The sequence below is a fragment of the Cheilinus undulatus genome, linkage group 4 (assembly GCF_018320785.1).
Source record: "Cheilinus undulatus linkage group 4, ASM1832078v1, whole genome shotgun sequence".
Classification (NCBI taxonomy): Eukaryota; Metazoa; Chordata; class Actinopteri; order Labriformes; family Labridae; genus Cheilinus; species Cheilinus undulatus.
Window position 1 is genome coordinate 39,440,752 of NC_054868.1, and position 19,089 is coordinate 39,459,840.

At 41.2% G+C, this 19,089-nt stretch overlaps 1 protein-coding gene across 1 annotated transcript in view; it reads right to left on the bottom strand.

The window, feature by feature from the left end:
• znf827 (zinc finger protein 827) overlaps nt 1-19,089 on the bottom strand; it is a 131,568-nt gene that overhangs the window by 85,762 nt on the left and 26,717 nt on the right. Inside the window, exon 2 of the mRNA XM_041784605.1 lies at nt 3,824-5,101. Coding sequence (XP_041640539.1) covers nt 3,824-5,101 — 1,278 coding nt within the window. The remainder of the gene's footprint in view (nt 1-3,823; nt 5,102-19,089) is intronic.

Here is a 19,089-nt window from a genome sequence, read left to right on the forward strand (position 1 = left end):
TGACAGTCAATAATCAAGGTCACATTTTTCAGTCTAGCGACCAAACAACTACCTGCATTTTTACAGCGCTGCTCGACCTTGACGGCTCACGGGTTAGAGCAGACCCCCTTTTTAGCATGCAGATCACAGAATATTACATCGACTGCCTCATCTGTCTGAAGTCAATTTGATCCAGCCATTTTAGATTTGGCGGGGTTGCGACACAATCCCTCAAAAGTGCCCATCCATCTCTCTGAAAACATTCTGTTCTCCCTAAAGGCTACTTAGTGTGAGCCTGCACTTTGAAGCTTTCTGTCCCTGCATGTGAAAGACTGAGATCTTTGTTTGGGTTATATGTCTACTTCAGAGTACACACTTGCAGAATATACTGCATGGCCATTTGTGAGTAACACAGAGAGAGATAGAGAGAGAGAGAGAGAGCATAATAGGGGGAGCAAGAGACTGAGTGTGTGCACGCATGCATCTGTATCCAGTCAGTGGAAAGTATGATGTGTTTGGCCTTAAGTCTGCTGTGCTGATCAGTGCAAAGGGCTCTGGTTAGTGGGGGTTGAAGCCAGGAGGAGGCTGCCGAGATGGATATGGACTCCAGGGCTCCCCACTGTGCTGAGCACACACTGACGGCCCCCTTTTGGCAGCATGCACATCCGAGCACAAACGAGCTGGTCTGGGAAGGCAGTGAGGTCTCAGTCAGAACCCCCCGTCGAGCCCACAGACCATTTCCCAGACTAGAAGGCCAGCCAGGGCTGTTTTCTCTCGGCTGTGCTCTCTGCTCGGTTGACAGTTAAGCTGAGGCTACACTTCTCGCTGCTTTAGCGCCAGTGAGGTGAGAACACAGCCATTACAAATCTAGAGACAACATGTCATGCAAGTTCAGAATTGTGCTTTTCCTGAAAGTATTTTGGTGAGAAGTAAACGTAGCCACCAGGCTGAGCTTCCTTTGCAATATTAGTTTTAATTTCTCAGTGCTAACAGTTGGGATTTTTCTTTCATGGCTTGAGTGGTGTTGTCTTTGGTAAACGCTGAATAAAAGCAAGTATAATACCAGGGGAAATATTTCTCTTGAACTTTGGGTATTTTGTATGATTAGCTTTTAAAAGAGAGTGGCACAGTGACAAAAGATGAAAATTTTCCATATGAAGTGCAGCTGAATTGATCTTGAACCCTCATTGTCTCTTCTATACAGACAGGCACAAGGTTGTGTTATTTTACTGCAGAAACCTTGTCTGAACTTAAGTAGTCTGCTTCTGTGTTTAAAGAAAGGCAACAACTGGGAGCTGTACCTGTGCCTGAACATCTTTAAACAGCTAAAATGCACTCAACCTACGCTGATCTCTTCTTGTTATCTGTTTTGGTGCCACAGCCATTTTTATGTACCACTGCTTTGAAAATGCCAAAACTTAGTGCTGGGGAATTAATTGAGTTTCAGTTTTAATCACAGTTTTGGCTTCCCATGATCATGGAAACAATACAATCATTACTGAACAATAACTATGCCACATGCCATGTTATGCTGTTTTTGTCTATAGGTTTTGTTATGTGGCAAATGTTTGTCTGCTGTCATATTTTGGCCTTGAAACAGCATCCAGCAGCCTTGGCCGTGAAACTAATTTTTCTGTTTATTCATAGTAATCACATATTCTTACTTTACATATCCCTGGTGACAGGCCATAATCTCCCATCTCCATTAGGGCTAGGGTATTAATCGAAATTTAGATTAATCCTATTATGTCCTATTGCAGTATTTCTTTAACCGGAAATGTGTCAAATGACCAGTTTAATACATTTTTTCAGGCAGAGAACATGTATGCATACGTAGAGGACCATTCAAACACTAGATTAATTTGCAAAAAATTCTACTGTCCTTGTTGTTCAGCCTTAGTTTAATCTATCAAATACTGTGTTTATTATAATATAGAATCATTTCCTGCTTGTCAGTTGGGAAATACAGAAGATGAGGAACTTAAAAAGTAATTGCACTTATTATTATTTTCCAAAGAACACTCAGTCCTAAGCTACTTTTTTTTTTCAAAAATCAATGCTATAGGTCACCCTTTACATCTGTGATTGGGCTCACAAATTTTAAACAGGTTTGGGTACCATTTAGCTTTTTGCTGATACCAGTGCTAAATCAACACTTTTTATATGGCACCGGTGCCTAAACGGTGCCTGAATCAATACTTTGGAGAGAAAAAAATGTGTGTTGAAAGTTGGTGAGAGAATAAAAGCTGTCTGGATATCATAAATGATTTGAAATATCTTCACAAGATGCCAGTGGAAGATGGGATAAAAAAAGGAAACCTGTGTAGCTTCTTTATGTAAGGAGCAAAATTCATTTACTGGTGTAGCATTAGAGAAAAACAATTAAGTAAATGTAATTATTTCCTTGGTAGGAAAATGCAAGCAGATCAGAGGCATTCAGCCAGACAGCAAAACAAACATTTATGCTCAGCCGTTCATTTGGGATTGGCTTGTGTCCCATTGGAGGGATGGGGTATCAGAATGAAGTACTGAAGTAATTGTTGTAATTTGGTCCAGTAGGTATCAGATGTGTTGGTACCTGTACAATGTCAGTACTGGATTTTGACACTCATCTCTAATTTTAAACCAATAAAAGTGTAAAGAAGATGCTGACTAGAGGTGTAATGATATTAAAATTTCATATCATGATAATCATGCCCTAAAATATCATGTTTATCAGTATTATAACAGTGTTGTTGTGATTTACTGAAAATGCTGAAAACGCCTTGAATTTCCCTCTGGATTAATAAAGTATCCATCTATCTGTTCAGCTATCTATTTATCTAAAGGTACAGATTCAATATTTCAAACTATTTAATAAAGTTTGATATTGAAAACACTATAAATCAAATTAGCAGCACTGGGACTAGCCTATACATTTTTAATGTGTATAAATTTCAAAAACAAACATGAAAACCTTATCACATGTGCATTAACGTCGGTACTGGTACTTTTTTAAAACATTGTCAAAATGTGAAACTTTTTTGACAACACAGGCTTTAAGTAACATATTACTTAATAATTTTATGTTTGATAGGACAGGAAAGTACCTAATTTATCAAAAAAAAAAAAAACAGATATAAAAGTCCTACTTTCAATCCAAAGCTTCTAATCAATCTGAGTCCTTATCAATACTTATCTGATGTTTTGTGGTAAGGCAACTGTTTCAACTAAAGTTGTATAAGGCAAGTAGATTTTGAGTTCTCAAGTTAAAAAGGGCATGATTCCTTCACTAATATCTATTCTTCATTGCAGAAAAAGAAAACACATTTCTTATCCTCACAACAGGTCTTATTTAATTCTCTTGTCAAAAACGAAATTTACGTTCGCATGTGAACACATCAAAACATTTTATATACATTCTGCTGCAATCGTGTAATCCTACTGTCCTTTAACGCATCACATTATAACAGTCAGTCAGCTCTTTAAGTGGGCTAATGTACTTCAATTCTGTCGCTTTCAACACAGATTTTAACTCTGGATAAATATTTGACTAACAGGAGTTGCTCAAAAGTTTGTGAGAACTGTTTGTTAACCTTTTGAGCATGGAAGAAACAGCTAAAGCCAGTGAGTGTATACTACTCCTGTAGTCTGGGTTTGTTTGGGTTTTTTCGTCAAGCTAAGTGTGAGGTAGGCTATTGCATTTTGGTTTGATGTGATTCAAAATTCAGATACATGTAGATGTTGTACAACCAAAGTATTCGTGTTTAATAATGGTGATCCCAATGTTTGTGACTGCATTTTTGCCATATTCAAGCAGCCCTTCCTAGAGTGACTGATGTCACACTGATCTACTCAGACGTACCTGCTTGGCTGTTGGGCTTGCCTCTGCCCTTTGGAGTTGAGGGCATCAGCAGCTCCAGGCTCTGCGTGGGTGTAGATGGTGTAGGAGCCTTCTGGTTCTTGTCTAGCAGGGGCTTCACGTCCTCTTGGAGGACCCCTGCTGTAGCCAAGGAGGAACCGTCTTTTTTCTCCACCAGCAGGTTACCCGCTGCCCTGGCTGCCACCTCTTTGAGCAAGGCAGCAGAGGAGGTCATGGACACAAGTGAGAGGAAGGAGCTCGCCGAGGCTTGGTGATCGTTAGCAGCGCTGGTCGTCGACGAGGCTTGGCTCCGCTCACTGACTTTCTTGGAGAGTGCGGCGAGGGTGGAGCTAGCTGACTGTGGGCTGAACGGAGAGTTGAAGGCATCGAAGCGCACCACATCCTCTCCTCGACTCCCCCCTCCCAGAGTGGGCACTGCAGAAGAGGCAGAGGTGGAGGAGGAGGAGGAGGAGGTCGTAGAGGAGGCCACGGCATTCTTGTCTTGAAGTACAGCATTAGCTGCAGCTTTTAGCTTCTGGATTGCAGAGTCCGGGGACAGGCTGGAGCCGCAGGGGGTGGAGCAGCTGGCTGGTGGCCACTTATCTGCTACACCTGCCCATACGAAACCACTGCCGTTGCTAGGGGTGACAGAGTTAAAGGGGTCAAGGGGCTCTTGCTTTATGTTGGTGACTGAGGGTGCCAAGGAGGCCGGTGAGGCTGAGCCACTGTTGCTGTTGTTATTGGCTAGTTTTCGGGCAAGAGCACTTAACTGCTGAGCGTGGTGAGATGACGGGGAGAGGGTCAAAGGTGGAGCTAGACCTATTGGTGGAGACTCCCCACCAGCAACACCCCTGGACGACCGACCCAAGAGGTCCCCAGTGTCTAGTTTCAGTGACCCAGCCTCTAGGAGGCGCCGTAGGTTGCTGCTGAGGGGTTTCCCAAGGGCACGAGATGCTGCCTCACCGTACAGCGAGGATACAACGGACGAGAGGGTGTCCTGGGCCGAGAATGCACCTCCATCCAGTCCGAGGAGTTCCAAAGAGGCACGATGGACGGGTGTGGGGCAACCCATTGAGCTCTCACCTCCGCAGGTGTCGTGGTCCCCAGACCCAGAGCTGACTCCAGGTCGATCATCGGGAGACGAGCCCCTGGGCAGGGGGAGCTCGTCCTGGGTGTCTCCATAGGACGATGACTCCGAGCGCGTGTCAGAAGCATTCCCAAACCAGCCTTCCTCCTCCACAGGACCGTCATCAGGCCCTCCGTCCTCGTTACTGTCCAAATCTAGAAGAGGAGAGAAGGGAGAGAAGTCAAAATGAGGAAACAGAAACGCTGCTTCATGAACAACAGCCATTAACTGTAAGATAAAGGATAAATGCCACTTGTTCTAAAGCAAAGCATCTAATCATCCTTACTACTATTTCTGATTTTTCTCTTTTAATGCTGGATAGCAATCAGAAACCTTTCTTTGCAGGCACCCCACAGACTGAGCTTAGAGTATTCATAAAACAGTTACCTTGTTATGGTGTTATAGCAATTCTAAAACTGCAAATATACACTTGAGTGCTCAGAAAGGACACCAAAAATATAATTTCCAACACAAATCAAACCTCCGTCTTATATAACGTCAGTTTTCCTCAAGGCGCATCCAAGATGTTTGAGTAATTTAGATTTTTTCTGTCCTTTTTTAAATATATTTTTTTTCCCACCCTTGGTCTGGAAGAGTCTAGTAAAGGGGTTACCATGACAACGGGTCCTTCTGGGAGGCTAGACAGCAAAGATTAGGGTAATGGAGGTTACAGAACTAGATTAATATTCATGAGCCTGCAGATACCACCGGGGAGCCAATAAGGATAGGGTTAAGGTCACCAAGGGTCATTAATATACACTTCATGTATCAATATTCATAAGCAAAACATTACAGCTTGCCAGACAAGGGCGAACAAAGAAAAGTGAATATTCCTGATACATATTAACAAACCTCCATAAGAGTATGTCAGAAGCACCAAGCCTGGGCAAAACAAAATGTCAAAACTGACTTTATTTCACCTCTTTGGCTTACTGTACAAAACCTCACACGAAATCAGTTAAGAAGGAGCCGACTGAGAAAAACGGGCACTCACACATCTGCATGAACATGAAGCAATGAAAGAATTACTTGAAATGTCTCACACACCAACATACATTCATCCACACACACCAAAGCCGTCTTCACCTTCACGACCCTGACGGAGGCCTGATGGGTCTCAGCTCTCTGTTTACAGGCAATGGCAAAATGGTTGCCAGGCAACCCAGCCCAGCAACCTGTAGGGATCATTAGAGTTGGCTGACATCTGGCCAGCGTGGCTCACAGTGGTCCACAAAGGTGACCACATTCACAACCTCGTATGACTCCTTCTCTCCTGCTGCAACAGATATCAAACAGGGCTTACACATGGCCCAACATCTTCTCATCTCTGACTCACACAAACACTTCAATCTTAGCTTTTTCAAAAAGCTGACAGAAAAAGTCAGATGCCAAACTCAAACACAATGGAGAACATAATAAAATTTGCACTTGGGCTTTTTCAAACCCAGTGTAACAGACTTCACCTAGACAATAAATACAAGCTGAGAATAAAAAAGGAAAAAGCTTTTTCACAATCTGAGTGGATTACTGGTATCAGCGAGTATGCATGTCAATGAGCCAATCTGATATCACAGAAAATAAGGCCTTACAAATCAACTGTTTCAGCTATTACTGGGTAAGCACTACAACAAACAAAAGTGTGGTGATAGCAAGTGTGTGAGTCTAAGTTTGAATAAGTTTAAAAAAATCCACCTATATTATGTACATTACTAATCACACTTGTATTGAAGCGGTACAACTGTTCATTAATATAGCAGCATTGCAACTGATATTGTGAAGGAGTTATGGAACAAAAACTCTATTTTCTTAAGACAACAAAAAATGTTAAAGTTCTCAAATGTCGGTGCTTGTTTCATTTCAATAACAAGTGTTTTAAACTGATACAATATCTGTTATTTTCATTTTTCACAGATTTAAAAGTATTAAAAAGTATTGGCATGTTGAAAAATAAAGATCTTCAGTTAAAATTCAGATAAAGAAAATGAAGGGAGAGTAAAACAGTCTAAATGGCACAATCACAGAGGCAATGTTTGGGTATCAAAATGTTGCAGATAGTCATATATTAGGAGTGTACATCACCTGTTTCATCACGATACGATACAAAACTTAAATTTTGGACAATGATATATTTTTGGATATCACAAAATCTGCCACAATATGATTTCGACTAGGGATGCACGATATTATCGGCAGTATATCGTATTGGCCAATAATAGCTCAAAAACTTAATTATCGGTACCGGCCAATAGTAAAATTTACACCGATGTGTACGGCCGATAATGTGACGTCATAATTAAGCGCACGCGATGATGCCGGACGTGTGCCAACAACAACAAACAACATGTTGGCCGTGTGGGAGAAGTTTCAGGTGTGGGAACAAGATAGCAAAGTTGTTGTTTACATTGCTTGCAAAGTACATGTGATGAGTGGAGGAGCTTGACAACACACCTTTAACACCACCACTTTAATTTTGCTTCTAAAAAAAACACCAACCTGATGACTACAAGGACTTTTTCATAGAAACCATGAAAAAACTTCGCGCCAGAGAAAACTCGCCAGCAGCCTATACTTTGGTCATTTGACAAAGCTGAAAAATACAGCAGTGACCATCCAAAGGTAAGAAGCTGAACAGGAAAATCACTGAATTTATAGCTCTTGATAATCAGCCTTTCAGCGTTGTGAGATAAATGGGCAATCGCGGGCTAATGATGCATTTACCTGAACTGCAAAACTTCATTCCCAGTCACATAGAAAAGCTCCTTGTAAAAGCACTAACATATTAGCTTCACCACAGATACTAGTGCATCTCAAAAAATTAGAATATCATGAAAAAGTTCAATATTTTTTGTCACTTGTGTCTGAAAGTGAAACCCATATATTATATAGACTTGTTACACATAAAGTGAAGTATTTCAAGCCTTTATTTCTTGAACTGTTGATGGTTATGGATTACAGATAAGAAAACCCAAAATTCAGTGTCTCAAAAAATTAGAATGTTCCATAAGATCAATTACAAAAAGGATATTTTCAACAGAAATGTCAGGCTTCTGAAAAGTATGTTCATTTCTATGCTTTCAATACTTGGTTGGGCCTCCTTTTGCATGAATTACTGCATCAATGCGGTGTGGCATGGAGGCGACCAGTCTGTGGCACTGCTCATGTGTAATGAATGGAAGCCCAGGTTGCTTTGATAGCGGCCTTCAGGTCGTCTGCATTGTTGGGTCTGGTGTCTCTCATCTTCCTCTTGACAATACCCCATAGATTCTCTATGGGGTTCAGGTCAGGCCAGTTTGCTGGCCAGTCAAGCACAGTAACACCATGGTCATTGAACCAGCTTTTGGTACCTTTGGCAGTGTGGGCAGGTGCCAAGTCCTGCTGGAAAATGAAATCAGCATCTCCATAAAGCTTGTCAACAGAAGAAAGCATGAAGTGCTCAAAATGTCCTGGTAGATGGCTGCGTTGACTGTGGACTTCAGAAAACACAGCGGACCAACACCAGCAGGTGCCATAGCAGCCCAAATCATCACTGACTGTGGAAACTTCACACTGGACTTCAAGCAACTTGGATTCTGTGCCTCTCCACTCTTCCTCCAGACTCTAGGACCTTGGACCTTCACTAGTTATTTTGTAGTTCCCCAATCAGTGTATTGAGGGGGGCATGAAACAGCGGACTTTTCCCTCCGTTTATCTGTAAAGCCTGAATCAGACACCACTACTATGCTACTTCAGCCATAATGAGGGAAGAGTGTTTTTTTTTATCTATGATCAATCTCATATAGTGGTTGTATATGTTTAAAATGCAGACACAAAATAATGAGAGAGGCCCACCCTGTAGTAGCCTTTGTCTGAAATCTGTCCACATGGCCAAGAGAGGAGAGGATTTCCTCTAACCTGTAATTTCCACATAGAACGACTGTGCCGCGCACCGAAGCACAGCGGGTTTGGTCAGACTGGAATGAAGTCTAGAGTACTGAGCTGCAGCGTGCAGCCCTGCTCAGCAGGAAGAGATCACGGGAGACTGCGAGTTCACGCAGGAATATTATGTCAACAGCGGACTATTTTACCTTTGGGGCTCGATTTATCATCCTTTCCGGTGAAAGTCCATGATATTATAGCTTCAACCATTGGGTGAGTACATTAGGAAGTTAAAAGGTTAATGTTAGCTTAAAGGATCTGTGGTTTTATGTAAAATTCTTAGGTTATATATCCCCAGAAGTTAACTTTTCCTCATCAATAGCGCCGTAGTGGTTCTGTGACCCACTGACCTCTTTGTGACCCTTTGCTCTCACTTCAGGATGAGACGTAATGTTGATACAGTGATGAATTGCAACCGGAGTCCATACATTGTGTTGTATTTTGAAAGAACCGGATATTCTACGCTTGTGACTTCCTCTTCTGGAGCTTTCTGATCACCGGGTATTGACGCAGCCGGCGCTGAAAATAGACCTGCAGCGTATCTCGAACGTAGCAGAACGAAGTGTCGGTCCAGGCGCCGGCTGTGGAAATGCTCTAACAGACTAGAGAGGGAGCGATGTGCTCCGCAGTACAATTCGCCGGTGCATGTAAATCAATGATTTTACTGTTTAAAACATTTTCTAATAATGATCCATGTCTGGGCCTCGCGGTCATCACCGCCTCCCCCCCCGTAAAAAGACGCTGATGTTATAACGTTTCACCCGTGACTGCGTTATCCTGACATGTACTTGCCAGGTGGAAAGGCCTGTAAATAACTCGGAAAATAATAAGTGAAAGCAAAACAATGTCGGCTGTAACAGTTACAACAGTAGGCTATCTGCCTCAGACACACTTTACTCCGCTGAACCACGGTATGCTTCATCTCTCTCACCTGTTTGAACCTCGGCAGACCGGAGGACACTGTCTTTAGAGCTCATCAAAAAAACATGTTGATACGTTGATACGTATGTTGATACGCTTTGTGCAGATTGTGCACTCCACTGCATCAGGGAGCGGGGTGAGGGGGGCAAAGAGCAAAAAGTAGTAGAGCTGATCCTAGGAAAGAACAGATTAAGCAGATTGCCAGTACATTCTATGTCTTCACGATCTGAGATCGTCTCATCGCGCACCCCTAGTCAGTGGCGTTTACTGCTAGCTTGTTGAGGACGTGCAGCGGGGGGAGAAACCATCAAAAGGCATGCAGGATGAATTTCAAAATAAAAGACAAAAATAAAAGATCAGTGTTTTGACTTTCTATCGACCTGATTTGATAATTAACCAATGGATGTATTGATATAAATTGGCTGATCGTTCACCCCTTTTTCTTAACCATCGCACTGCATATTTAACATCTATCCAGGAAACAATCCCTTGTCTTTGTTTGGGAAGGACAGAACCTTTGAAGTAGTAAAGGCAAGCTTTTATCAATTACATCTTCTAGCCAAAGGACTGTTTTTGAGCCATCACGACCTTGAGAAAGCTATCCCCGCCTTAATTAGTTCTAGGTTGGAATACTGCAATGCACTTTATATTGCCATCACCCAGTCTTCAATCAGACGCCTCCATCTTGTGCAAAATGCAGCTGTATGTCTTTTAACTAACACAACCAGAGGAGAGCACATTACTCCCATTCTCTTTTGTTGGTTTCCAGTCCATTTTAGAATTGAATTTAAACTTTTAATGTTTGTTTTTGAAGCTATTAATGAACTTGCTCCATCCAATTTATCTAAGATTTTAACTGTTCATGAACATGGCAGGGCTTTGAGGTCATCCAACTAACTTTTGTTGGAAGTGCCAAGGTCAAAATATAAACACTAAGGTTGCTGAGCCATTTCACTTTCTGCACCGAGGCTCTAGAATAATCTCCTCCCTGAGATACTTGTTATCTCTGACTTTGGCCTCTTCAAATCAAAACTTAAAACTTATTTGTTAAGGATGGCTTTTAATACCGAGTAGTGTCGTGACACTTCTATCCTTTTAGTCTGTATTTCTTAATGCTTCAATTTCTGTGTTTTTCATCAATTTGTTCTGTGCTGTGTGTTTTTCATGCTATTTGCTGTTTTGTAAAGCACTTTGATCACCTGTGGGGTGTTGTAAAGGGCTATATAAATAAATTATATTTACATTTACAGGTAAAAATGTCAGGTTGATAGGACAAGCATTCTGTCTATCACATTTATTATGGGTCAATAAGAGCAACACCACCTATGATGTAGCAGTCATGCACAGCTTCAGGTAGTAAACTACTGCATGTAAGCTTAACAGGCAGCTGTTGCCATTAACAATCAGTGGAGCTAGTTGGTAAATCAAACTCACGCCAAAGCAGGTCAGGAAATGGCTTAAAACATCTTTTTCACTTTCCCAAAAGCTTTCAGTACAGTTCTTAATAAAAAATGTTGTCCAGTTATGATAAAACTACTGCTATAGCTGCATCTAAGCTTACTGTGTCACCTAAAGCCAAGGTTTACCAGCCTGTGCTGAGGCTGGTTCTTTGCTCTTCTTTTAATTAAGACATGTGATTCAGTTTGGATAAAACCTGCTGTTTTGCCGTTTAATTTGAGCTAATCACTCATCACCACCCACCTTTGTTTACCAGCTTGCAGTACAACTAAACCTCACCCATTGCTATTGCCTAAGTCTCTTTAAACGGCACTACCTGGTCCATACATTCTCAGACTGAGCACAAGATTGATCTGCCTGATGAGAGAAATGGAGTTTGGCTTTGCAAGACTAGAGGGTTGCTTGCATTTTTGGTATTTGAAAAAAAGTCCCAATATTAGTTGCCTACTTTTTTGTCGCTTTGGTATTATAACAAGTATTGATATTATATGATTTGAATTCTGTGGGATTTAAGTTAAAAATCCCCTAGTGGAGGTTTATAAAAATAACATAATGCCCTGATTTTTGAAGCTGATTTTCCATACTCCTTGAAGCCACTTTCCCACCTGAGTAGGGTTAACAGGAATAAAAGAGAACTAGAAGGAGAAAGAGCCAGTGAGTCATGCAGGGCAGGGCTTGACCCATTTCCATGTGACATGTGAAAAAGCAGCAAAAGCCACTAATGGCTGTAATGTGGTTAGAGGGGAAATCGCTAGATTGCTGACCCAAGGTCCCAGCTTTGAGGCTGAACTCTACTGCTTCCTAAGTTTTGGCCTCTTAAACCTCAGGGTTAGGTGCAGCCGGACAAAACACTACACCACACCAAGCTACAGTGCACTGATGCACTCCAGTAGCGTGGCTTTGTGTGTCACAGGCGAGCCCACCCCCGTAGGCGGAATGACATTTCCCAAGGTCATGGTCTCCGGCCTGAGCTCTAAGGGGGCTTGGTGTGAGCTCTGCACTTGGCAAGTGCTGCTGTATGCCCACCACACACATGGGGACAAACACAAGCACGTGCATACATATGTTAAAGCTACGCGGCCAAGAATGTGATTTAATACGGAGGTCCTCCCCCCACTCCGACGCATTTTTGTCTGACACACATTCAACTGCTTAGCCTCTGGTACAGTGGCTGGCCCAGCGACAGTGACTGCAGCCCCCCCCCCCGTCCCCAAGTGATGGAGGCACGGAGATACGACTGAGGCGGCAAGCGTCTGCCACTGAAAGGGAACCATTTAGCGGTGTAATGGCGGGGATGACTTGCATGTTGAGACAAACAGCTGCGGGGGGCTCAGCAGTCTGGATCTGTTATCACTCACACATGGGTGATTCAGTGGTGCAGTGGCGGGGGATTTACTCCTTAGGCTGCAGGGATGTATACCGCCACCATATTATAAACAAAGAGGAAGATGTCACAAGTCAAAGAGCAAGCTAAGTGTACAGAAAGGGAACACGGTGAGGCTTTAAGACTGACCAGAACAAAGTGCCTTGAGCTTGAACAGAGGTACACATGGAGCAGCTAAAAATATTTTGATGTAGCACCTGTGTGACTTAGAGTGTTTAGAAACCTGTGTGTGTTTTTTTAACCTGTCACAAACAGAGACGGTGAGCTCACGGCCTGTAAGCAGCCGGACATTACAGGTAGTGTTCATTGTTTGGCCACGCAGGGCTGTCAACAATCTCCATTTGTGAACTTGGCAGGATTATTTTGGCTGAGGCTTTTCTAGGTCAAAGAGGGGTGCATGTACAGTATGTGTGTGTAAATGTGTGTAGACGTGTGTGTGTGTGGGTTCATATACATACATACAAGGCTGGTACAGGAGTCAGCCAGGTTTCCTTGTCACACAAAGTGATCGCTGGTAAAGGGAAGAGTACAGGACTGGAGTAAAGGTAGGTCAGGAGGTCACTATCCACATGACTTGTGTGAGGCTGCTGACTAACATGTTCTCCCTCTCCAACACACACACAAAGCTATTCTGTGACTTAGCCAGGCATGAAAATTGGCCTCACTGACCCCAGGCCTGAGCAGGGTTGGGGGGGAGGAGACGGGAAGCTGAAGGAAGGGACAGATAGAGGGATGGTAAAGAGGAGGGAGGGGCTGAGGGGCTGATTTGGCGAGGCAGGAAAGAGAAGGAAGCCATTAGCCGATTAAGGCTGAACAGGGGTGCATCAATACTGTGCCGATGTCAAAATGAGAGTCATGCCCATGAGCTAATATAGCAATGAGAGGAAGAGAGGCCAAGAAGGAGGGGAGCGTTAGCTGCAGAGAGGTAGTGCAGGTCAAAGAATCGCTAAAATCATAAGATTGCTGACTGGAAAAGCTATAAAAAGAGGGTTAACATAAAAGAACGCCACATCGTTTAAAGAATAAAGCCATCGTATCTACATTGCCAAAATGATTAGTCTTACATCTACGCTGGGAGGGGATAATAGTGGTGTGTGTGCTGTGTGGGTGTGTCTTTTGGGGGGGGGTTGGGTTAAGGAGGTAGAGCAGGAGGTGAGGACATAGGAAGAAAGACAGAAGTATGGATTTAGTGAGGAAGGAGCCGCAGCGGTAATTAAGTGTCCGGCTGAGCCCTAGCGGGGGTTGCCACGGCCGCGGGCTATGCTAATGAGCACGCCCGGCGGTCAGGGCTGCCTTATTAGCGCCTGCTGGACAATATGGTGGGAGAGATGCTCTACTGGCGGGCTCACGTCTCTGCAAATGACTAACAGTCCTCCCGAGGAAGGAAGGTAATTCCATTAATTGGGACGGACTGGATCAGGATCGCTTCCCTTCACTCTTTTCTATAATCTCTCACTCGCTTGATCTCTTTCACGCCCACATTTTTTTCTTCCCTCCCTTCATCCTCTTGCGCCTTACTCCTGCCTCCATAACTGGGAATAGGAATATTAAAAATAAATAAAGAAATAAAACACAGATGCTCTAAATAAATCCAGCTGGATGTGTGGGAGCTAGCAGACATATATTTGCTCTCCCTTCACAAAATATTCTACGCCATCAATCTGTTAAAAGCTGTTGTTCTTTTCCAAGGAGCACTGCTATATCTGCTCCAAAGTTGATCCATCATTTCTTTTCTATAACAAAGATGATGAAACGAGACGGTTAATGAGTATTTGACAGTTTGTGAATGTTAAAAAGGTCTTATGAAAAGGCAGGTCAACAATCTAGTTCTGATGAAAATGATGACAATGCAATAATCTCTCCTCTGTTCTGGGGAGTAAAAACACTCTTTCAAAATAACTTTAATTCCACTAAAGCAAATGTACACTTAGTTACAATGTTAGATTGCATTTGGCAAAAATTTTTAATACCTTTCAATATCATGCGTTTTAAAACAGTTCAACAGTAAGAAAAGTAAAAAGAGAGACACTGACACTTTACAAGTCCCTTTAAGAGTCTCAAGAAATGCAAAAGTTTCATGTATGTCTCTTAAAGCACTGTTTACAAGTTTCTTTAAAGAAAAAAGAAGAAAAATACTTAGCATATTAGGTTAAAAAGACAAGTGTGCAGGAAACAAATAAGACAAGTGAACTCCTACAAACGCACAAAAAAATGCACAAATACACTGGCAATGTTTCAGGACCAAAACATTGCCAAAGTATTTGTACAACTAGACAGTGTGCAGGAGTTGATTCACAAGTTTTTAATGGCTGGAACAAAAAAAAAAAAACTTGATTTGGTGCCTAGTAGGGATGCACAACTAAGGCAAAAGTCATAATGGTGATTATTTTGTTTAGGGCTCTTGAATTATTTAACTTTTTGATCCTGAATAATCCTGGAATTTTTAAAGCTTATAACAGCCAATCCAATTTTTTGGGTGTGCTTTGAAAGTCCACTATCTTGCATTTCAAACCATTTTGTTTCATTTAAGATTTTTTTAAGATTAATTTGGGGATTTTTTTAATGCCTTTATTGTTTTAAAGAAAAGGACAGAGGATATAATAAAAACCAGGGGTGGGAGAGTGGGGGAAAGATATGAGAGGGGGCTAGAGGCAGGATTTGAGCCCCACTCACCTACATGGGATGCAACCTTAATCACGAGGCCATGTGAGCACCCCTCATTTCAGATCTTTTTTACCACCTTACAGTAATGGTAGTTGATTTGCAAATGAAATGAGACATTTAAGTGCAGTGATTTTATTTTACATCACTGTGGCTGCAGGGAGAAGCCGCAGTAGCTTAACCAAAGTGTGCTGAAAGGGAAAATAAACCATCAGATAAATTTGGTTTAAAAAAAAAAACAATGCACTAAATATGGACCTCATTTGCTTTGTGGCTAATGTTCTAAAGCTGCCCTAATTTAACTGATATTTAAATTAAGATTACTTATAAGGATTACTAACTGGTCTTTCAACATTGGCACCTCATGCATTTACAGAACTTGGGCACACTTGACACAAACACTTTGAAAAAAAGCATAAAGGAAAATGCAAAAGTGGAAAAGGTATATTAAAATATATGATAAAAATATTTTTAAAAATATTTTAAAAGCTATGTTTATGAGGTAGTGATGGTGTACTTTTAAGGCCAAAATTTCCTGACACAGATGACAAACATGGCAAAACCTAAAAAAACAAAACAAGTGAATGCAGCATGAGAGGCCAAATTTTGAGTGAAATTGAACTTGATTAGGAATTGATTTTTGTTGCTGTGGGATCCTCCAGGTATTAATGTTGATTGAGTTTTACTAAAGCCATAGAGGTACTGATTGTGAAAATTAGGATCAACACTGATATCGATATTTAAAATAACAAATTAGCTGACTGCTAGGGATGCATACTGCTGATGTAGGCAGATCTTTAGAGCCAAAATATTGTCCGTAAATATCAGCAGAAATGTTCAAATCTGCTAACACCATTATCAAACCGATAATATCGTGCATCCCTACCAACTTTCTTTCAGAAAGGTTTTTTTTTGGTTTAACACTCCCACAATGACAAAATATTCTCCAATGACTGACCATGTAAAAAGATCAAACTGATGCTGATGCAGATATTGATTGGTAGGGGTGCACCAATTCATCAATTTAACTTGGTATTGGCTTATTATTGTTAAAATTAATGTTTTTAAAGCAAACTCCGGATCTACCTTTTTAGTCTGGCTTTTACCTGAATTTAATATAATATCTTAATCTGTTTTAGTAATTTAGTTTTTTATCTTATTCTGTTTTAACTTCAAAATGATCTTTTAGTAGTTTATCCTCTTGTTTCTCATTTTTCCCTGAGTTCTTCTAAAGTGTTTTATTTCCCTGTTTGAGCATATTGCCCTATGTTACCTTTTAGTATTTTTATTCTCATTACAACACCCTTTTGTTATTTATTTATTTATTACTTCATTTCAATTTACATTTTATTCTATTTGATATTTTTTATTTCAAACTTTAACCTAACCTCCAGTGTTAACTCATTTTAAGCATTTACGATGGTCTTTCCTCTGTGCATACTGGGTAAATAAATTTTCCTGTTCTACTGGTGTCTTTTATTTATGATGCATTTTGCCAATACTGTGTATGGATTGCGGGGTGGGTGGGTTCGGGTCATACTTCCTTTAATCTCCTTTTAATTTATCTGTTTGTAAAGCACTTTGTGCTACATTGTCTTGTATGAAGAGTGCTATATAAATAAAGTTTGATTGATTGATATATTCCCCTAGTTAACAAACATGGGCAATCAGCTAATAATGTAGCAGGAACAGATGCCCATAGTCAGTGTTGATCTGCTGTGTTGAATTCATTTCATGCTGGCATCTGAGTGCCTAACTGATGAATAAAAGCAGATTTTTTTCTCTATTGAGCAGAAAAAATTAACTGTTGGAAACATTTTGATTTGTTTTAATGGCCAAACACTAAAGAAAATGTTTGCACCAATTTTATTATTGGTACACCGTAATGGTGCTTACGTTGGCTAAATTGTAATTTCAAACATCAGTATCAGCCCTAATTCAAACAATAGCTCCATCTCCAGTGCATCCCTAACTGAAACCATATCAAAGTGTTAACTCTGGTATCATGGCCATCCTAGTTCACATTAATATACCTTCAGTAAATATGTGGACAATAAAACAGCAGTTGACAAGGCCTTTACTTTAAGCAACTTGAACAACTGACACCTATTTCCTTTTCATGCCGCTAAACCATTAAACACTCCTCCAGCAATTAATTACATTGACACCATGTCTTGATCCACGGGAAAAAAATCCTCTTGAGTATTGATCAAGGTTCATGTTAAACATTAAAACATAATGAAAACTCAGAATCAGCGCCTCCATTTCACTCAGACTGTCTCCTTTATCCTGTTCAGCCTGTAGTCTGTGACAAAGACATAAAGAGCCCATCTTTTAGCTGGAATCTGAGGTGAGCCGATACTCTCGGCGAGGATCAGGGTTCAGGCAGCAGGGCTATATATAATGGCGGCTGAGTCGTATTGAAATGTAGTGCAAATTACCATCTGTGTATTTTCGGCCTTGGCCTCCGTGGTTTGTGGGTACTTTGGGCGGCATGCCAGAGGTGAAACAGGAAGGAGAAGTGTTCTTGGAAGAGAATGAGACGACTGAGAGCCCCAGACCTCTGAAATTCCTCATTGCAGATGAAGTGCACTTTACCCCCTGGTTTATTTTTCCCTTCCATTTTTAGCGTCTCATGTTTAAAAAAAAAATACTTGCTCATAACCTCAAATGTGTCATCAAAGCTATGGATCTAAACTGCTGCAGGGAGAGAAGTGGTGTGTCTATCGAATCTTTGCAGCATTCACTGACACATTATAGTGAAGAAAACAACTGAATCTGTTAAGTGACTTTACTGAGCAACCTGGAGTAAAAGTTAGATGCAACTTGTGTGTTTGAAAATGCTCCTGACAGGTGTCTCTAGTAGAGGAATATCATAGTTGCTGTATCACAAAAATACAATTTATTTCCTGGTATCTAAAATGAACATGAACAAAAAAATGAGTACATCAGCTTGGATTTTAAACCCGTTTGCCAAAAATGTAATAATAAAATGCAGGTTTCTTTGCTGCCAAATATTAAAGTTATGCATTTTGTGTGATAGCACTAAGCTGTGAGCTGTGAAAAGGTTCCCACAATCCTGAAAAGACAGGAGCTTTCTACTGCATATGCAACAAGCTCAGGATACAAATGTGTGAATATGCAAGGTGCGAGACGACTACGGCAAAGAATACAAGAGCAACTGATTGCACAGAGAGAAACATCGACACAGCGAACGTTGGACTTTTATCTCAGGACACAGAGAGGATATCACTAAATGATTAGAATTATAATTCCAGCTATAATCTACAGTCCCAGCTTGAAGCTAACTGCATTAACAAGCTAATGTCAGTAATTGGTGAGTGAAAAACGGAGCCAATAATGGCTATCAGTGCCAAAAGCAGCCTCAGAATGTTTGAAACATCTATTTCACACAAGCCTGTCAAATCCAATCACTGTCTACTAGTTTCAACTATGTGGACAAAGGGCTGTCACTGCCTTATTCAGAGACTTTCAAAGTCATAATAGAAGTCTACAATAAAAATGCAAATGAATGAGAACGATGAAAAGTGTTACACAGTAGCGGTAATTCTTGAGTGGAATCAGATGGCTATTTTAATGTGAAGCTTGGAACATTTGTTTCCTTTTTGTTAGTTCAGTCCCACGAGTGTCATTTTTACTACCCACACTAGCTGTCATCCTTATATTCAAACTTTTAAGATAAGGACTTCGATGGCAAAGGACCTAAACAATACAATATGACACAGCACGGCACTCTTTCTTGTTCCCCTTAGTTAAAATAGTCCTTGGCTCCACATTTGCTTG